General features: G+C 43.9%; 1 protein-coding gene across 2 annotated transcripts in view; it reads right to left on the reverse strand.

The window, feature by feature from the left end:
- FGD1 (FYVE, RhoGEF and PH domain containing 1) overlaps nt 1–19679 on the reverse strand; it is a 40616-nt gene that overhangs the window by 8597 nt on the left and 12340 nt on the right. Inside the window, exons 2-12 of one of the 2 annotated variants that reach the window (XM_004606578.2) lie at nt 14132–14305; nt 13739–13916; nt 13156–13612; nt 11855–11944; nt 10461–10609; nt 9750–9906; nt 9508–9646; nt 3266–3324; nt 2981–3127; nt 2019–2111; nt 1797–1876 (exon numbers count right to left, since the gene is read on the reverse strand). In XM_004606578.2, the coding sequence (XP_004606635.1) occupies nt 1797–1876; nt 2019–2111; nt 2981–3127; nt 3266–3324; nt 9508–9646; nt 9750–9906; nt 10461–10609; nt 11855–11944; nt 13156–13612; nt 13739–13916; nt 14132–14305 (1723 nt within the window). The remainder of the gene's footprint in view (nt 1–1796; nt 1877–2018; nt 2112–2980; nt 3128–3265; nt 3325–9507; nt 9647–9749; nt 9907–10460; nt 10610–11854; nt 11945–13155; nt 13613–13738; nt 13917–14131; nt 14306–19679) is intronic. The other variant, XM_055120209.1, reaches the window with a different exon arrangement.

The following is a 19679-nucleotide window of genomic DNA, read 5'->3' on the forward strand; positions in this document are numbered from 1 at the left end:
GCTAATGTCTCCCAGGAGAACCCTCTAGCCCACCATGTCTCTCTCCTGCCTCCATGTAGTCTCAGAATAAAGGTTCTGATTTATTTCTCAGTACATTGCAGCCTATCAGAAACAGATCATCTAATACTCTGAATTCATTCTTTGGCCCTGACCTTGATATCCTATCATGTGAATCCTCAGAAGACATCAAGAACTTCAATCCCAGCTCTCTATTCCTTTCTAGTTAGGAGATCTTGAGCAAGGAACATAATTCTATGCCTCAGATTACTCTGTAAAATAAGATTGCTGGTAACTAGCTATTCAAAAGTTGTTTTAAGATTTCAATTAGTTTAAATACAAATTGCTTAATCTAACATTAACTTAAGTGGTCACTGTGGTGTTGGAACATTTTATGCTTGAAACACTATCATTGATAGTACTACGGCTGGAGAGATAGTACTGTAAGTAAGGCACTTGCCTTGCATGTAGCTGACCCAGATTCCATCCCTGGCACCACATATGGTCCCTAGAGCCCACCAGGAGTCATCCCCGAATACAGATCGAGGAGTAAGCCCTGAGTATAGCTGGGTGTGGCACAAAAACCAAAACCAAAACCAAACTAAAAAATACTACTACATATTGTGTTGCATTAATTTTTTTAAAATTAAAACGAGACCAGGGAGAAGTTCAAAGGGATAGTGGGCTAGTATATATGCATGGCAGAGGCCCGATTTTGATCCCTGATATCACAATGATATCCCTGACCAACACAGGGAGTGACCTTGAAACACCAAGCCAGGAGCACCACCTTAGTACTACCAGTGTGGCCCCCAAACCAGAATAAAATAGCTTAAAACAGTAACTGTCAGAGGTTGGAAACATAGTAAAGTTATAAGGCACTCAGGTGCTCAGAGCATGTTACTATCCAGAGCCAAGACTAAGCTCTGTGCACTGCCCCCTGTAGCCTCAAACAAAAAACGTGGCTTCACAAGACCAAGTCTTTTTTTTGTTGTTCTGGGCACAGGCTTCTTGCTCTATGCTCAGGAATCACTACTGGCAGTGCTCAGTGGTGCCTGTGATTGAACCATGGACAACTGCATGCAAGGCAAATGCCTTAATCCCTGCAGTTTCTCTGGCACCAAGACTTATTAAATGTTAGATATTATAATCATCCAAATAGAGGCTAGCTCTAAAATCCACTTTGCTAAATTGTTGGGCATTATTTGAAAAGCAACCAGAATAGCACAAATGTAATACCTATAGAACTACTTTATAGATGCCCCAAAGCAACATTTTATCATAGTTACTTCTATATGTATGTTAATATATATACATGTATCTGTGTTTTCTATGCATATATTCCCTTTGGTGAATAATTTAAAAATAAATTTTAGATATGGTGATATTAAATGCTTGGCATGTATTGCTTATTGTCACAGCTGAAAAAAGCAATAATTCACCTTTAAGGCTCAGTTTACATTCAGGTTTTCCCTGTTTCATAAACGTCTTTTAGGGTTATTTTTATCAAATTAGGCTCTCATCAATGAGTAAGCATTGATTTTGGCTGGCATTTTTCTTAAATCTCTGAAATCTATAATTATACACCATTTGTGTTGCTTTTATTCATGTTCATATTAATATTCCATTCTTTCATCTCCTCTAAAAAATCCATCAGAAAAGCAAGTATTCATCTATGGTGAAATTTGTCTATCATAACTTTGGAGCCATTCTTCCCTAGAGAGGTAGGCTAAGCCTACAATCCTTCAGTGTATTCTTTCAGATACAGCGAAGGACTAGAAGGAGGTAGAGGTAAATACCTGGCCTGGAGCTCCAGGGAGCGCTGTTTTCCTGACACCAGGAAGGTCCGAGGCAGATTGAGGTTGGAGCTTTCCTTTAGCTGAATGGAGAAATAAGGTAGAATGGTAAGGCCTACTGAGTTCAAAAGGACCCTTCCCTCTCAGGGTCAGAGTAAGAATGTCTTTGTTCCTCATCACCAAGGTCCCACTTCAGGTCCCTCTTTCCCGCTTCCTGGTGCTTACCTCCATACCATCTACATCAATGCGTGCCCGCACGCTAAACTTCTGGCCAAGGAGCCGCAGCCTGGGCACGCAGTAAAGGAGGCGGTCGTTGAACTAGGAAGAAAAAGGTTTGGTACATATGTGTGGAAGATATGGGATGGTTGGGGTTACCCTTTGAATCTTCATCGCTTCAATATATGGAAACAACATAGGCCAAAAGCCAGAGGGATACTACAGGACATGGCACTTGGTCTTGTATATGGCCAACTTTGATTCAATCTCCTGCACTACATAAAGTCCCTGGAGTAGCACCAGGAGTGACCCCTGAGCACAGAGCCAGGAGTAACTCCTGAGCACCACTAGGTGTGGCCCTACTCCACAAAATAACATAGCCCATGTTGAGCACAAAGTTTGCAAAAAAAAACCCAACAAGGTATGGGGAATCACTTCCGAGTTGGGTAGTTTTTTTCTCAGTTAAATCAACTATAGAGGGGTCAGAGATTTATTATAGTAGGTAAGGCACTTGCATGGGGCTGATCCAGCTTCGATCCCCAACACCACATATGGTTTCCCAACCCCCACCAGGAGTTATCCCTGAACACAGACAGGAGTAAACCCTCATCACCACACCCCCCAACACCTCACCCCCTGGCTCCATCCTAAACAGATAAAAAATTCCTAGTGTTGGGCCAGAGAGAAAGTACAGGGGTTAAGGTTAGCATGTGGTTAACCCTGGTTTAATCCCCTGCATTGCAAATAGTTCCCTAAACACCACCAGGTGTGAATTAGGAACAGAGATGGGATAACTCCTGAGTAGCTCTGGGTGTGACCCAACTCCTTCACCCTACCCCACCCCAAATTCTTTGTGTAGTAGTGAAAATACAGTGAGTTTATATGGGAGTGACCAGTAGGAGGTAGTTATAAATAATGATCAGATTAATTTGTCAGTAGTGTCTACCCACAACCGCACACGTGGCACCTACTAGTATGAGGTATCGGTCTTGAGTGGTCCCATTCTTGGCTGACAGCTTAAGGATATGGCCTTCTTTTATGAGCTCTTTGGTAGGGCTAACAATGTCTTCCTCACCCCCTAATAGCTCATACACTTTCAGCAGCTTGTGCATCCGTTCCTGGCAGGAGACAGCAAAAGGCAGGGTTGTGGTATTGGCCTCCTCTTAGATGTGTGTGAGTCATAAGTTCCCCCCAGAACAGAGACATCACGATGAGTAGGCAGTCAAAGAAGGCAAGGGGCTAAAAGGGCCACTTACCATTTTGCGGATGGCAGCGTTAGAGTGTTCTGCTGCTGTGGCTATCAGCTCCAGAGACTCTACAGACAGACAGTGAGGAGTCAAATGAGATAGAAAAGAGGTTCTTAGGGCTTTCATTGCTTCCGGAATGCCACTTCCTGGTTGGCCACTACCTCCCCAGCCCAGAAAGCATAAGTCTCATAGATGTCCATAGCAGTATCGCTTAAAACAAAAAACTTTCAATGCCACAATAACAGAATCAAAACACATGGAGGTAAAAATAGAAATAAATCTCTCGACATTTATATACACCAACAAATCACAGCTATAGCTGTACTGTTCCTGACTCTGTATAATGCTGACTTTCCCACTTAGAAAATATGCCTCTAAATATTTAGAGACCAGAGCAGTATAGTGGGTAAGGTGCTTGCTTTACATGTAGTCAACCCAAGTTCAATCCCTAGTACTCCATATGGTCCCCCCGAGTCCTAACTGGACTGATCCCTGGGCAAAGAGCCAGGAGTAAGCCCTGAGCATTGCAAAGTGTGGCGCAAAAACAAACAAAAGCTATGCTGCCCAGGTGCAGGGCTGAGTTCAGAAGTTCTGCTAGCTAAAAGGGACTATGTAAAGTTGTCTTGTGTGGGGTATAGACTGGCACTTCCAAAAGTCCAGTGTGTGAAGATTCTGCCTGGGAATTCAGTCTAGGCTTTCGTTAAAGTAGTTTACACTGGGAATATAATTTGGGAAGTTTGGTGATCAGGCTTAATTTAGATGTTTTGGAGGCACTGGTTTGGAATTGGCAGTGTGGGATCTTAACTCAGAGCTTAACTTAGGCTCAGGGCAGGCATTCAGGCTAGGAATTACCCAAACTTGGTCAGCTTAAGTGGCCAGTCTAATGTCTATGCTCCATAACTGAGTTTAAGAAGTAGGTACTGAGGAGTTGGTCTGAAAAACCAAAGAGATGATACAGTGGGGCTCAGATCTAGAGGTACTTCCTGAGGTTCTGCTGGGAGATTTTATTCTAAGAGGGTACAAAAAAGGGAAGTCAGCTTAAGATCTTGAACTGGAGATGCTGAGCTCTGGCTGGCTTTCATTCAGAGATTCTTATTCTCAGCATATCAGAACATCATACTGAGGAGTCCATTAAGGAAGTTTCACCTGTAAATTCAGTTGGCTACGCTTAGGCTACAACATTCATTTCTATAGACTCAGGGTTAGGAGTTATGGTACAAAAAAAGAACTCCGGTTTAGTAGACTCATTTGGGGCTGATTTTACTTTTTTGCCATACCTGGCAGCACTCAGGGTTTATTTCTGGCACTGAATTCAGGGATAACTCCTTGCAGACATGGGGGACCATATGTGATGCCAGGAATCAAATCCAGGTGAGCTACATTCAAGATAAATGCCCTACCTGCTGTGCTACTACTCCAACCCCTTGGGGATGATTTTAGAGGCAGTCAGTGTGGAGGGTATTAGCCAGGAAATTTAGTAATGGAGTATGGAGAATGGAGTTCCTGTGCTCTAAATGGGGAAATGAGACTAGAGGCTTATTCTGGGGACTCCAATTAGAGGACGCAAAGTTTAGACAATCAATGTGTCAGTGAAATGTCCTCAGATTTTAGTATGGACTCAGTCTTCATTCTGATGAACCCAGCCTGGGAATCTCAGTACGTGAATTCCTATCTGGGAAGCAGAAGAGGGTGACCTCAGACAGTGGGATTCCTTCTGCAAGTTGAGGCTGGGAAGATGAGACTTGAAGTTTAGGGACTGGGGACTATATCTCAGTGGCAGACTACATCTATGACACCCTGGGTTCACTCTTCATACTTAGATCTTGATATAGGTAACTCAGTTTGGAGAAAGGGTCAGGTCTCACGTTTGGAGGACAAATTAGGGCATTATTAGGCTTAGCATTCAGGGAGTAGTAGAGAAAATAGGTCTTGAGTCTGGGAGACTTGGGCTAGAAAACTATAATCTGGAGACTATTTGAAGCTCAATCCAGGCATCTCAGTCTATTTTTGGGTTTCACAATGTGTAGGATGACATTACTTTGTCCTTTCCCTCCTTGCCACAAGTAGCTTGTCCCGGTTTTCCCCGAAGTTTAGGCTTACCCCAGGGGGGCTCAAGCAAGAAGTCTTGGTCTGGGGGACAATAAATGAGGATACTTTGGGTACTCAGTTTGCTAATACCCATCTACAGAACAGTGGCCGAGGAGTTTGTACTGGAGGAATTTCCTTCTGGGACTTCAAGTTGAATGCTTTGATACTGAGAGTTGAAAATAGGGAGAGCATTCTAGAGAGTTACTCTGGTGATTTAATTCGAGAAAATTGGTGTGGGGGGGCTAGAGAGAGGGTAGTTCTCAGGGCTGGTCCCCTGAGGACCGCCAGGAATAATTCCTGAGTGCAGAGCCAGGAGTAACTCCTGAGCATCACCCCAAAACAATCAATAAAAAAAAATCAGCCCCGAGTGAATTTACTAAGCTCGGGTTCTTTTTTTGTACCATTCTTTTTTTTTTTTTGGCTTTTTGGGTCACACCCAGAGATGCACAGGGGTTACTCCTGGCTCATGCACTAAGGAATTAACTCCTGGCAGTGATCAGGGGACCATATGGGATGCTGGGAATCGAACCCGGGTTGGCTGCATGCAAGGCAAGTGCCCTACCTGCTGTGCTATGGCTCCAGGCCCTTTTTTGTACCATTCTTAACCCTAGTGTGGGGGAATCTTATGAATGAGACCTCAGAGTGGTTCAGTCTGAGGCTTCAGGTTGGAGATGTCAGTCCACGGGGCTCATCCCTGGGACTCAGCATGGAGGCTGCTTCTAGAGAATTAGGCTATGTAGCACATCCTGACACCTGAGCAGGAGCATTCCTTGAGGAAGGAATGTTCTTATTCTGTAGTTGTTTTCAGCTCTGAAACTTTCTACGGTTTTGTTTCTTTCCAGAGGTCGAGGCTTAGTAGCAAAGAGCACCATCTAATTGGAAGGACAGCGCTCATTTTGGGAAGTAAACACAACAATGAACACAACTGTCCAATCCTGATTCTTGTGATTTCCAAGACCCCACATTCTCTGGCTTTCCTCCCATTACTTTAGGGCTTATCCTCTTAAGTCTCCATTGCTAATTCCATCTCACTTAGCTCTACCCCTGTCCCCTTTTCTTTTTCATTTACACCTTATATACTCAGTAGTTGTGGCCTGCTCCTTGTCTTCCATTTTTGTTCTGTTTGTTTTTGTTTTGGGGCCACACCTGGCAAAGCTCAGTCCTGTCTTTGCATGCTGGATCATTCCCAGAAGTGCTGGGAATAATAGAACCCAGTTGCCAAGTGCAAGACAAGCACCCTACGGGCAGTACTATCTCTAGGGGCATTACCCTGTTCCCCTGTTTGTGGCTTTGAATGCCATGTGCCAGTGACACCTAAATCTCCATTCCTGGGATTCTATTTTTTGTGGGAGGTCTTACCCAGCAGTACTTAGGGAATACTCCTAGTTTGTTGCTTGGGAACACTCAAACAACCTGACAATACTCAAGATCTAACAAGCCATCTGGCAGCTTACTTTAAACATGTCCAAAATCAAAGTTCATCTCAGTAACCATAACCACCAGCCCCCAATCTGCAAGTCAGATTAACAAGAGATCTATTGTTACCTAACCATAACCTAAATATGGTGGAATGGTAGATAGGTGTAGGATAACATAGCCTCAGGTAGTTTAGGTTTATTGGGTTACTCCCTTTACAGTGCTCCCATTCCTCTTTGTTTATTTGTAGCTTCTTAGTGTTCTGTTGACTTGTAAATACTGTTTTTCTCTTCTCCTTGAGTCCTTTGCATAGTTTATTCAGAGCAGTGTCCTTTTTGTATGGACACAGGAAGACTTAGCAAATGCTATGCTTTTATAACCTGGAGATCATTTGACTGGACATGATATTTTCCTCCTGGGCATCTGTTCTCTCAGCCTAAGCCTCAGCTGCCCTTACTTCCTAGCACCCCCAAAAGCAGGGTCCTGACGAGGGACGAGACGGACCCAGGGCAAGCAGTGAGTTGTGTGCTACCCTGGCATCGAGATGGGCCTGGCCAAAGTGCCTAATGCTTAACTGTAAGTTAAGAGCTTGATCATGGACAAATGTCATGATCCAAACAGTGATAACTAGATTTGGACCCTGCTAGGGTGAGGAATGATTAATCTGGCCTGAGTGCTGTGGTCTGAGTCTGTGGCAAGATGTTGCCAGGAGAGCTGCCTTGCAAGCCTCAATGTATCTCTTGCTATGTCCATACAAAAATAACTAGTATTAAGATGTTAATAAGTGTTTGGACTAAGGAAAGGAAAAAAAACTTAAGAGTCAGGAAGGGCTTTGGAATGCCCTGCCCTCAGGAAGGGCTTTCTTATGATGATTTTGCTACCTGGCTGGGTGTAGCCTAGAGGGCAAGGTGGGAGAGACAAGAGGAGGAGAGAAGAGAGAAGTGAGAGAGGCTGCTGTAGATCGAGAGAGAGGACGGAGCCGGGAGTGCGGGAGATGAGAAAGATGGAAGATTGAATAAACGGTAACTAATCAGCAACCAGCTTGGTCCTCGTTCTTCCTTCGCCTGTCCTTGGTCAATGGCCATCCCGATCCAGCCCATACACAGCGGTTCCAGAGCACTGAACACAGGCGGTGAGACAAAGCCGCCCGGAGAGCCCAACGGCGTGCTTTAGTTTTTTACAGATAGGGTTAAAGAGAAAGAAGCAACACTTTTATTTTTATCTGAAGTGGGGCCAGAAAGATAGTATAGTGAGAAGGGCGCTTGCTTTGCATGCGGGCTAACCTGGTTTCAATCCCCAGCACCACATAGTGTACCCTGAGCTTGGCCAGGAGTGATCCCTGGGTGAAGAGCCAGGAATACCCCGAGCACTGCCAAAAAGTAAAAAAAACAAAAATGTGCAAGGTGTTACTCCAGTCACCATCCCATTCAAATTAAGAATTCCATACCTATGGTTTCCTCCCTGAAAGGTGCTCCCCAAAAGGATGTGTGTTCCTCCTTTTTATTCATATTTTACTTAAATATATTGCCATACAGAGAGACGGCCCAATCTAAAGTCACTGTCATATTCACACTCCATATTCTCTGAATAATAAATAACACTTATCTAATGTTCTAATGTATATGTATTAATTTTATTTATTGTCAACTTCCCAGACTCAATCACTTTCACAGATTAAAAATCGTATCTGTCTTGTTCACCTCTCTATCCCCTGTATCTAGGACATAGCTGTGATAAAAATTAAGAGATAAATGGAAATGAAAGTCTGAGGAAAGTTCGGGAGGCTCTAGAGAATTCTCTCTGACTCATACTGGAAAAATCAGAATAAAACACTTCTGCTGGTTCATTATAAGAGGACTCAGACTAGAGAGATCCAAATCTAGGAGGTAGATAATATGGGACTCAGTCTGGGTGCTCATTTTTTTTTTGTTTGTTTTGTTTGGGGACCACACCCAGCTATGCTCAAGGCTTACTCCTGGCTCTGTGCTCAGTGATCATACCTGGTGGGCTCGAACTCTGGTCGGCCACCATGCAAGGCAAGTGCCCTACCCACTGTATTGCTCTGGCCTTGGGTGCTCTGTTCTGAAGAGGTGATTCTGATCAGACTTGAGAATCTTCTGGGAGGTTCATGTGGGGTAGTGGCTAGCAAACATGAGTAAACCTCTAAACATGGCAGAGGGGAAATCAGGGCTCTATTAGACAAGTCTTTCTGCGAGATCAACTGTGGATATCAGTAGAGAGGATTGAGCCTGGTGAAATCTGGGCTCTCAGCCTGGTGGTTCTGGTTTAATAGGGCTTCAGGCTGATTTTCGTTTTGGATGCAGAACAACTTCAAGTTTGCCCAATAGGCACATTCTCATTCCCTACCCCCTTTTCCTCTACTTCCTAAATAAAACTATTTTATTTCATTATAAAAAAAGTTGGGGGAATAACTGCATTGAGGTCTTAGTCTGAGGAATGAATCTCCCTGTGGGGAATCATTCTGGCAGTTCCCTCATATTCTGGAGTTCCAGTTGATAAGTAACGACTGGGAGACTCCATCTGAATATTCAGTCTGGGTGCTCAGGTAGAAATAGCAACATGGAACTGGGGAAAAAAATCAACATGGAGGTTCACCTTAAGTCTCACTCCAGAACATCAATGTGGTCAGTATGGAGATATTTTGTAATTCAGTGTCTCAATTATGTGACAATGGAAAGTTGATCTAGTGAGTTAATTCTTGGCAGGGCCCAGATGTGTGCACTTACTTTGAGCATCCTTGCTGTCTGGAGAGCCATGGGGTAACTTTAACAGATAATCCTTGAGAAGCAGCTCATAGCGGGGGATGCGCTGCACAGGTTCCAGCATGTGGTGCTGCAATGTCAGGTTGCCACAGGCTTCCTCCTTCTATGACAGAAAGAAACACAGGGTTCATATCTGGCTCAGGAATGCCTACTGAATCTCTAGAAACCTCACTCCTCAGTTCAGCCCATTCAACTTCACTGCTTACCTGAACCTCATGGATAATCACTTTAAACTGTGTGGAGCGCTCTGTCCAGGTATTCACCAGCTCCACAGCCCGGTCAAAGTTCTTCACATACTCGCCATACATCTTGAGAAAGGGTGCCAGCTTCTGCAAGATGTCTCCAATGCGTGGGTAGCGGTCCCTGGTGTACAGCAATGGTTGACATGGTTCTGTCAATCCTTGTCTCCCAGTATCTTTACCCCATTGGTCTCTCATTTCAGTCCTGGAATATACTTCTCAGCTAGTCTACTCCTTCATAAATACTATCTAGTTTCAATTATAGTCCAGTTAGGCCAAGAGGCTCAGCATGACCTGGTGTCCCACTCACCCCAACTCTGCCTTGTTTGGACATCAGGAATGACAAGTTCTATAATCCCTGCCCTGCCTTTACAGCAAAAGCCACTTCATATGTTGATTACTGACACTGTACTGTGGACACAAATGAACCATACTCTGTCAAGCTTCAAAAGGGTGACTGCCAGGCATAAGTACTCCACCCCACCACATGGATCCAGGAGTAGCCCCTGAACACCTCTGGGTGTGGCCCAGAAGCCAAAGAGAGGATAAACTGGAAGAGGAGAGCCTCAAACTTAGGCTGATTCTTTTGTTAAAGGCAGTAGAGGAGGGTGGGCAGAAACGAACCCTAGTACACACACAGCCCTGAACTTGGCAGGCAAGTGGACAGGAGCCTCTCACCATTCTTCCATGCGCTTCTCTAGCTCAGGCAATAGGAATTGCTGGTGGAAGCAATAGATGGAGCAGATGTTAGAGAAGATGCCATGGACAACATCAGCTGGGAAGGAACTGCGGTTTCGAGCTTCTTCCAGTAGCCGGGCACAAAATACCTGTGAGAGAGGGGCAGGAGTGCTAAGTTAACTTTGGCCTTGGTGGAGAAAAAGCAGCTTGCAGGTTAGGGAAGTGTTTCTGCATAGATCTGTAGAACCCTGGGGTCAACATTAGGCATGGGACTGAGGAGATAGGTAAGGAATACAAGTTTCTATTTTTTTAATCTTATATGTGGGGTTGGACTATACATTGTAAAAGTTAGGACCTGGGAGAGGCATTAGAGCTATGAGAAGTTAAGATCAAGTTCAAGGACAGAATTAGATTCAGGGTCAGAAAGGTTGTAATTAGATGCATTCTTTTAACAAACATTTCTGTGTGAGGAAATTGTCCCCCTAACACTAACCCCAAGATTGGGACAGTCCTCTAGCAAAAACAGTTTAGGTCTTTTAGAGTATGATCAGGCAAGTAAAATGTGCCTAGAAAAGAACAGACTTGATTACAGGGCAAGCAAAAATGTACCCAAGAAAGAACAGAACAAAACAGTTTAGGGTCTTCTAGATGTACAGGGTAATATAGGCAAACATAGAACATGAAACTGTTGGTATTTTACTCTTTACTTTAAGGATGCCTGCTGATTGGCTATGTGAAATACTCTACCCTCTGCTCTTCAGGTACCCACTGAATTCTGATTTGCTTATTAACTGTTCTCTATGTCTCTGTCAACTTAAACAATAACTTGTGTTAGGAATGGGGGTGAGGGAGCAATAGTGTATGAAAAAGTGTCATGACATGAGCTCACCAAGCAACCCTAAATCTTGGGAAACCCTTGTGTTTGTCTCCTTGTATGTTTGTTTGTCTCATTCTCTACAACTGATGCATACTGGATGAAGGTTGAAGGCACTAAACCAAATGACTTCAGACTTTTCTGAGCATGCCTATAATATGCCAGGCACTGCCACCAAGGCTAGGATAGAGTCATGAACTAAGCAGGCAAATACCTTCAGGTATTTTAGTGAATTTGGGACCAAGAATAGAATTAGAATGAGGTTCAGGCTTTGGTTCTTAGCTTGGCATAAATTCGGGATCTGAGTAAGAGTTGCAGTCAGGACTAGTATACACCTCTTTGGTTTTCCCAGGATTAGGAAAGAAGATAAAGATCAAACCAACCATAGAGTTGGCCTCATGGATAGATAATGTCAGAAAAGGGTTTTTTCACTTCTAGACTTTAGTCCCAATAGTGAAATGCTAGGTTCCAGGTAAAATGCCAGGTCCCAGGACCCCAGAACCCCTGAGAGGTCATTCACCTGATCCAGGAGATGGAGCCTAGAAACATAGGCCTTCTCAGTTTGCAGGAGTTCATTGGCAATGTGGAACACCTTCTGTTGCACGGTCAACTAGAAAGGAGAAGAGGCAACCGCCAACCCATCATATTATACCCTAACCCTCACCCAGGTCCCATATTTCTCAAGCAACTTTAACGTTATGTAGCCCAATTCTAGCTTGAGATAACCACATCTCCATTTCTAAACTCATAAGCCCTTTTATAATCACCCTTGACTTCCCATTGTTTGATACACCTCACTTCTGATGCATGCCTTCATTCACTCAACCACTCAGTATAATATAATGGTTATGTGTGTGGGCAGGGAGGTCAAACTTCCTGGGCTCAGATCTGAGCTCTGCCATTCATTAGTCTGTGTGCATTGTGTAACAGCTCGATATTTAAGTTTCCTAATTCACAAGCATAGATAATAATAGGACCTAAGGGCACATGTAATTGAGACAAATAATTTGATATAAATAAAACATAGCAGACTACAGGTTAAAAGTATTAATTCATCCACTCAGTTCATTGTCAACAAAGATTTGGTTGTGAAGAAAACATAAAAAAAAATGTATAAACATATCACTGTTGGTAGTTTAATATTCATTACACATATTAGTTGAGTCCCTGGCCTGAGCCACAGTATTTGTGCTGGATTCTGGTTGAAAAGTTGGAAGGATGCTATTGGAATCAGTGTTTTGCTACCAGGGCACAGAAACAGGTTTCTGCTGCCAAAGTGTTCATCTCCACAGTCTCAAGTCCCTGGATGTCACTAGCTTCTATGCTTCTCCAGAGGCATGCCATCAGGAGATCTCTATGGATGTGGAAATAAGGAAATTGAGACTTGTGGGAAACTGAGATGCTTAAAACAAGAGTGGGAAGAAAATTGTCCAATGTCACAGAGCTATGGAGTAATGGGATTTTCTATCTGAAATAAGACTTTAAATTAGATTCCTAATTGTGGGGTCTATCTTCAAGATTTGAAAAACTGAAATAAAGCATAAGGATATCTGATGAAAGAACAGCTTTCCTGGTAGAATTGTGCACTATTATCCTGATAGTCACAGAGATGGTGCCAGGTGGGAGTGAGGTGGGGGACTGCTACTTATATTTAGTATGAGGACGCCAGAGAGCCTAAACATATATATAAAATTGTTATCCACAAAATAGAAACAAAACCCCATTTCAAGAAACACTGGGTTAGAGGTAGAACCAAGCATAAAAAGCCAGGCTCCTGGTTTCTCCATATGGACCTGCCTCTTGGTATACATGAATCAGTACCTCCACAGACTCCTGTCTCTCCATCAGAGGCACTGAGATTTCTCTGTCCTTCTCCTCCTCCTCCTCCTCCTCCTCCTCCTCCTCATCGTCCTCTTCCTCCAGGTCACTATCAACCTCCTGGGAGCTGGGCCGGTGGGGATCGGCTAAAGCAACAGGGGCACTGGCCAGGGCAGGGGGCCCAGGGCAGAGGCTGTGGCTGGGGGGCCCGTCATCACTGACAAAGCAGGTCTCCTCACTGTTGGATGGCGAGCTGATGCTGTCAATGCCGCTGTCCCGGTTGGGCACCTTCTCACCATCCCGTGGCCCAGGAGCCAACAGGAATAGGCAGCGGGAGGCCTCACCCTCGGGGAGCTGGGGCACTGGTGGTTGTAGAGGTGGTTGTGGCAACATGGCTGGTTCTGTGGAACCTGGGCTGGGTCCAGGGGCTGGCCTATCCAAGGCAACAATCACAGGTTCTCTGAGATGGGTGATGAACACACATGAAAACAAGGTATCAGCTTGACTTGAAGGACTGTCTTATAACCATTCTCCTTGTTTCAAGCCCACTCTCATCCCAACAGGGTCCTCCAGGGACCAGACTCACCTTTCAAATTTCTCAATCAGTGAGGATACTGCTGCAGAACTGGGGCTGACCTCTGCTCTGGGGGCCAGACCCTTGGTCACTCGGGGATCTGCAGGCAATGGGCGTGATGGTGGAGGGGGGATAGGCTCAGGTGCAGGGGACATCCGGGGCATCTGCAGGTAGCTGGGCTTTGGGGGCACTGAAAAGATGAACAAGGGGGAATCCCAATGAGATGTGTCTGGAGGTGGCTATCAGGACTAGACCATATGTCTCTGCACAACTTCCCAGTCTACACCTTTGTCCAAGCAGGTAAAGAAAAGGCCTGGGGTGAGATTCTAGTGTGTGCACATTACCTGGCCAGTGCCCTGGAACCCCTCTCTGGCCATTTTTCTGCTTCTTTCTGCTCACACTTACCCTGTGGCTTCGGGCCTGGCGCCCGCTTCAATGGTGAAGGACGCTGGCTAGGGGTCTCAGTGGGAGGTCCTGGGTCAGAGCGAAGGCGCTGGGGACCTTCTGGATGAGGCTCAATGCTCTGACCAGGGTCCAAGGACAAACTTTTAACCAGAATCCGGTTTCCCTGGTGCAACCCTGCAGAAAGGGAAAAACTGAGTATGAAGCAACTGACTTTACCCTCAAAGGGACTGGGAAACAGCAAGTCTTAGAGTATCTGGAGTGTCAGGTTTGGGACTGGAGCATAGTACAGTGAGTAGGGCATTTGCCTTGCATGCAGCTGACCTGGGTTCAATCCCTGACATTTCATATGGTCCCCATATGGCCCCAACACAACCAAGAGTAATTCCTAAGTGCAGAGCCAGGAGTAACCCCTGAGCATCTCTGAGTGTGACCCAAAAAGAAAAAAAAAATAGTTTCAGATTTCCCTGAGCCCTTTTTGTGGTCAGACTAACCTGAGAAATCCCTACCCTAGATGGAGATCCAGGACCAGGAATGTGGCTGACTGTTCTAACCAACGACAAGAGTTCTCTGATTAGAACATTGATACTGTGCATGTCATCAGGCATTATTACTAGGGAAAGTGAGTAATCTAGAATGGGATTAGGATTAGACATTTGGTGGATGTTTTTGCAGCTCTTGTTTCTATGGCTCCAGTGGATACAGTAAGCCTAAACTTTATTTCCTTTTTTAAAAATTTTATTGAATTACTGTGAGATAGTTACAAGCTCTCATGTTTGGATTACAATCACACAATGATCAAACACCCATCTTCCACCAGTGCACATTCTCTGCCACTAATATCCCCCCTATTTCCCACCCTCCCCCTGTCTCCATGGCAGACAATATTCCCCATACTCTCTTTCTTCTTTTGGGCATTATGGCTTGCGACGCAGACACTGAGAGGTTATCATGTTTGGTCCATTATCTACTTTCAGCACGCATCTCCCATCCCGACTGATTCCTCTAGCCATCATTTTCTTAATGATCTCTTCTCTATTCCATCTGCCTTCTCCCCTCCACTCATAAAGCAGTCTTCCAGCTATGGGGCAATCGTCCTGGCCCTTCTATCTACTGTCCTTGGGTGTCAGCCTAATGTGATGTTATTCTATACTCCACAAATGAGTGCAGCCTTCTCTGTCTGTTCTTCTATGTCTTTCTGACTCATTTCACTTAGCATGATACTCTCCATGTCTATCCATTTATAAGCAAATTTCATGGCTTCATTTCTTCTAACAGCTACATAGTCTTCCACTGTGTAGATGTACCAAAGTTTCTTTAACCAGTCATCTGTTCTAGGGCACTTGGGTTGTTTCCAGATTTTGGCTATGGTGAACAGTGCTGCAATGAATATGTAGGTACAGATGTCATTTCTACCATGCTTTTTTTTTTTTAATTTTATTTATTTTTAATTAGAGAGTCACCGTGAGGGTACAGTTACAGATTTATACACTTTTGTGCTTATACTTCCCTCATACAAAGTTCGGGAACCCATCCCTTCACCAGTGCCCATTCTCCACCACCCGTAAACCCAGCCTCCCTCCCACCCTCCCCAATCCCATCTCCCCCCCACCCCACCCTGCCACTGTGGCAAGGCATTCCCTTCTGTTCTCTCTCTCTAATTAGCTGTTGTGGTTTGCAATAAAGGTGTTCAGTGGCCGCTGTGCTCAGTCTCTAGCCCTCATTCAGCCCGCAACTCCCTTCCCCCACATGGCCTTCGACTACAATGTAGTTGGTGATCGCTTCTCTGAGTTGACCTTTCCCCGGAACGTGAGGCCAGCCTCGAAGCCATGGAGTCAACCTCCTGGTACTTATTTCTACAGTTCTTGGGTGATAGTCTCCCACTCTGTTATTCTATATACCATAGATGAGTGCAATCTTTCTATGTCTGTCTCTCTCTTCCTGACTCATTTCACTCAGCATGAAACTTTTCATGCCCATCCACTTAACTACAAAATACTTGACCTCCTTTTTTCTAACAGCTGCATAGTATTCCATTGTATAGATGTACCAAAGTTTCCTCAACCAGTCATCCGTTCTGGGGCATTCGGGTTTTTTCCAGATTCTGGCTATTGTAAACAGTGCTGCGATAAACATACATGTGCAGATGTTGTTTCGATTGTACTTTTTTGCCTCTCTGGGATATATTCCCAGCAGTGGTATTGCTGGGTCAAATGGGAATTCAATATCTAATTTTTTGAGAATCGTCCAAATTGTTTTCCAGAAGGGCTGAACCAGTCGGCATTCCCACCAGCAGTGAAGAAGGGTCCCTTTCTCCCCACATCCTCTCCAACAGCGGTTGCTTTTGTTCTTTTGGATGTGTGCTAGTCTCTGTGGTGTGAGGTGGTATCTCATGGTTGTTTTGATCTGCATCTCTCTGATGATTAGTGATGCAGAGCACTTTTTCATGTGCCTTTTGGCCATTCGTATTTCTTCCTTGGTAAAGTTTCTGTTCATTTCTTCGCCCCATTTTTTGATGGGGTTGGATGTTTTCTTCTTGTAGAGTTCAACCAGTGCTTTATATACCATTGATATCAACCCCTTATCTGATGGGTATTGTGTAAATATCCTTTCCCATTCTGTGGATAGTCTTTGGATTCTGGTCAATGTATCTCTTGCGGTGCAGAAGCTTTTTAGTTTAATGTAGTCCCATTTGTTGATCTCTGTTTTTACTAGATTGCTTAGTTCCGTGCCACCTTTGAAGATACCTTTATCTTCAATATCGTGGAGGGTTTCGCCGACCTTGTCTTCAATGTACCTTATGGTTTGTGGTCTGATGTTGAGGTCTTTAATCCATTTTGATCTGACTTTTGTGCATGGTGTCAGGTCAAGGTCTAAACCCATTTTTTTGCATGTGGTTGTCCAGTTGTGCCAGCACCATTTGTTAAAGAGGCTTTCCTTGCTCCACTTCACATCTCTTGCTCCCTTATCAAAGATTAGATGGTCATACATTTGGGGTTGTGTGTAGGGATATTCCACCCTGTTCCATTGGTCTACGGCTCTGCCTTTGTTCCAGTACCATGCTGTTTTAATTGTTACTGCTTTTCTACCATGCTTTTTTGCTATTTCTTAATGCCCTGAATATATCTCGACTTTCTTGTCTACAATTTTATATAATTGCATGTATCTAAAAACTGATGAAGCTGTGAGTGAAGTTTCACTTCTTAAAATCCCAGCCTCACTTAGTCAAGACTACCATACTGTACTTCCACACCCATACCCATAAACACCCAGCTCTCAGAGTGCAGGTCACAGGAACCACTTTAAAACAACAAGCAATGGGGCTGGAGAAATAACTCAATGAGCTGAGCGCATGCTTCGTCTGGAGGAGGCTCTGTGCAGTGATCAGCACTGCCTGGTCCCCCAGAACTGAAGGAATGAACCCCAATCACTGAGCCAAGAATACCATCAGGGGCTATACAATTAACAATAAAATACAAATAAAAATAAAGCATCAATAAATTCAGATAAAGGAAGACCTATTAACACTGACCCTCTTCTTTTAAAGTGAGCTTTCTAAGTCTTTGGCCCTAAGTAAGATAATGGTAATAGTTGGGAGTGAAAATTCAATCTAGGAGGCAGAGAGGGAATATCAAGGATACCATGTCCAAGTAAAAGATTGTGTGGTGCAAGTGGGCCTGGTTGGGTAGGGAGTTGTATATGGTCTCAGAGGATAGAGATGCGATGGGAGAGTAAAGAGGGTGAGTCCTGGATGCCAGGCTAAGGAGCAGTGAGCAAAAAGGCCACTACTTAGAGTAGAATGAAAACAAACAAGTGAACAGATGTGAGATGAGAGGCAAGGAGAGAGAAATGCAAAGCAAGAAGGAGAGATGGGGACAAAGAGAAAGGGAGGGAGAGGAGGAAAAGAGGGAGAATGAGAGGAAGAGAGAGGGAGAGAGAGCTAGAGAGAGAGAGAGAGAGAGAGAGAGAGAGAGAGAGAGAGAGGAGTAAGAGAATAGCAGGCAGAAGATTCCAGTGTACATGATGTCACAGCTACAGAGCATCTGGTACCCTGTTAGCACAGTTTCATACATGACTATTCAGAGCCATATAGTGTTAACACTGTTATACACAACTGTGGAACCACACAAATTCAAACACTTAATCACATACCATCACACACCTGAAAGCTTGGTCACAGTGTTGGAAAAACCCAGTCACAGCCTCAGACATTAAATAGCAGCTTGCTCTTCAAGCCCATGTTCTCCTTGAACATGTGTGTTGCTTACTTGTCTCTATGATTCTTTGCTTACTTATTTTCACTCTTCAACTTTGGAGAAGCATGTGTTCTCTCTTAAACATGTACTTCTTCCTTTCTCTCCCCTCACATCTTTCTTTTTTTCAAATGACGAATATATTCCTTAACTCACGTGTGGTGAGCATTTTATGTTACATATATAGCCAGTGTCACTGTCATCCCATTGATCAACGATTTGCTCGTGCGGGCCCAGTAAATTTGGATCTCTGGATTTTAGTGTTGTTTGATATTTGTTGTATGGATATTTGGCTCTATCACTTACCTTTGTACCTATTTCCCCTGACTTGGCCCTCATTGCTTCTTATCTGTCTCTTTTCCCTCTCCCCTCACTTTCATTCCTTCTCCTCCCTATACTCTAGGGCAGGGTTGATCAGGGAAACCCCCTACTTTAAAGCATTGTATTATCTCATGCAGTTATTCTAAATATTACATGTAAATGATATCATCCTGTGTCTATCATTCCTCTTCATTTAACATCTCTTTCAGTTCTGAGAGAGGAGAAAAATCTTAAATAAAAGGGAAATAACATAAGAATCAAAATAGATCTCCCATATGCAATGATACAGTTGAAAAAAGGGTGGAATGACATATACAAATTACTGAGTGAAATAAAATTTCAACTAGTGTCCACTACCCAGCAAAGCTCTCATTTAGATGGGAGGGAATAAGGGAGGGAGGGATAAAGACATTCTCAGACAAACAAGATCTGGTGACATTTGTGATAATCAAACAGACCCTGAATAAACTACTGAAAAGCCACTTATAAAAACCAAATAACCTATAGAAAACCACAGTAAAATGGCAATACAGCCCTTTACATCAATAATATCTCTGAATGTCAATGGACTAAACTCTCCCATCAAAAGGAACAGAGTTGCAGTTTGGATCAGAAAACAAAACCATTTGCTGCTTACAGGAAACACATCTAAATCACAAGATAGACACAGATTCAGAGTAAAAGAGTTGAAAACAATTATACAAGTCAAGAGAAAACAAAAAATGCTGAGACCACCATACTGGGACCAATGTGCATCCAAAAATTAGAGACAGTGATGGACACTGCTTATTGATCAAGGGAATAGTAGTCAGAGAAATACTAACTCTAATCAGCACATGTGCACTAACTGTTGGGTCAGCCAAGTTTGTATGACTTTTGCTCACAAACCTAGAGAAACACATGGGTGGAAACATAATAGCAGTGGGAGACTTCAACACCCCACTGTCACCACTGGATAAACAGACTAGACAGAATAT

Source organism: Sorex araneus, chromosome X (assembly GCF_027595985.1).
Source record: "Sorex araneus isolate mSorAra2 chromosome X, mSorAra2.pri, whole genome shotgun sequence".
Classification (NCBI taxonomy): Eukaryota; Metazoa; Chordata; class Mammalia; order Eulipotyphla; family Soricidae; genus Sorex; species Sorex araneus.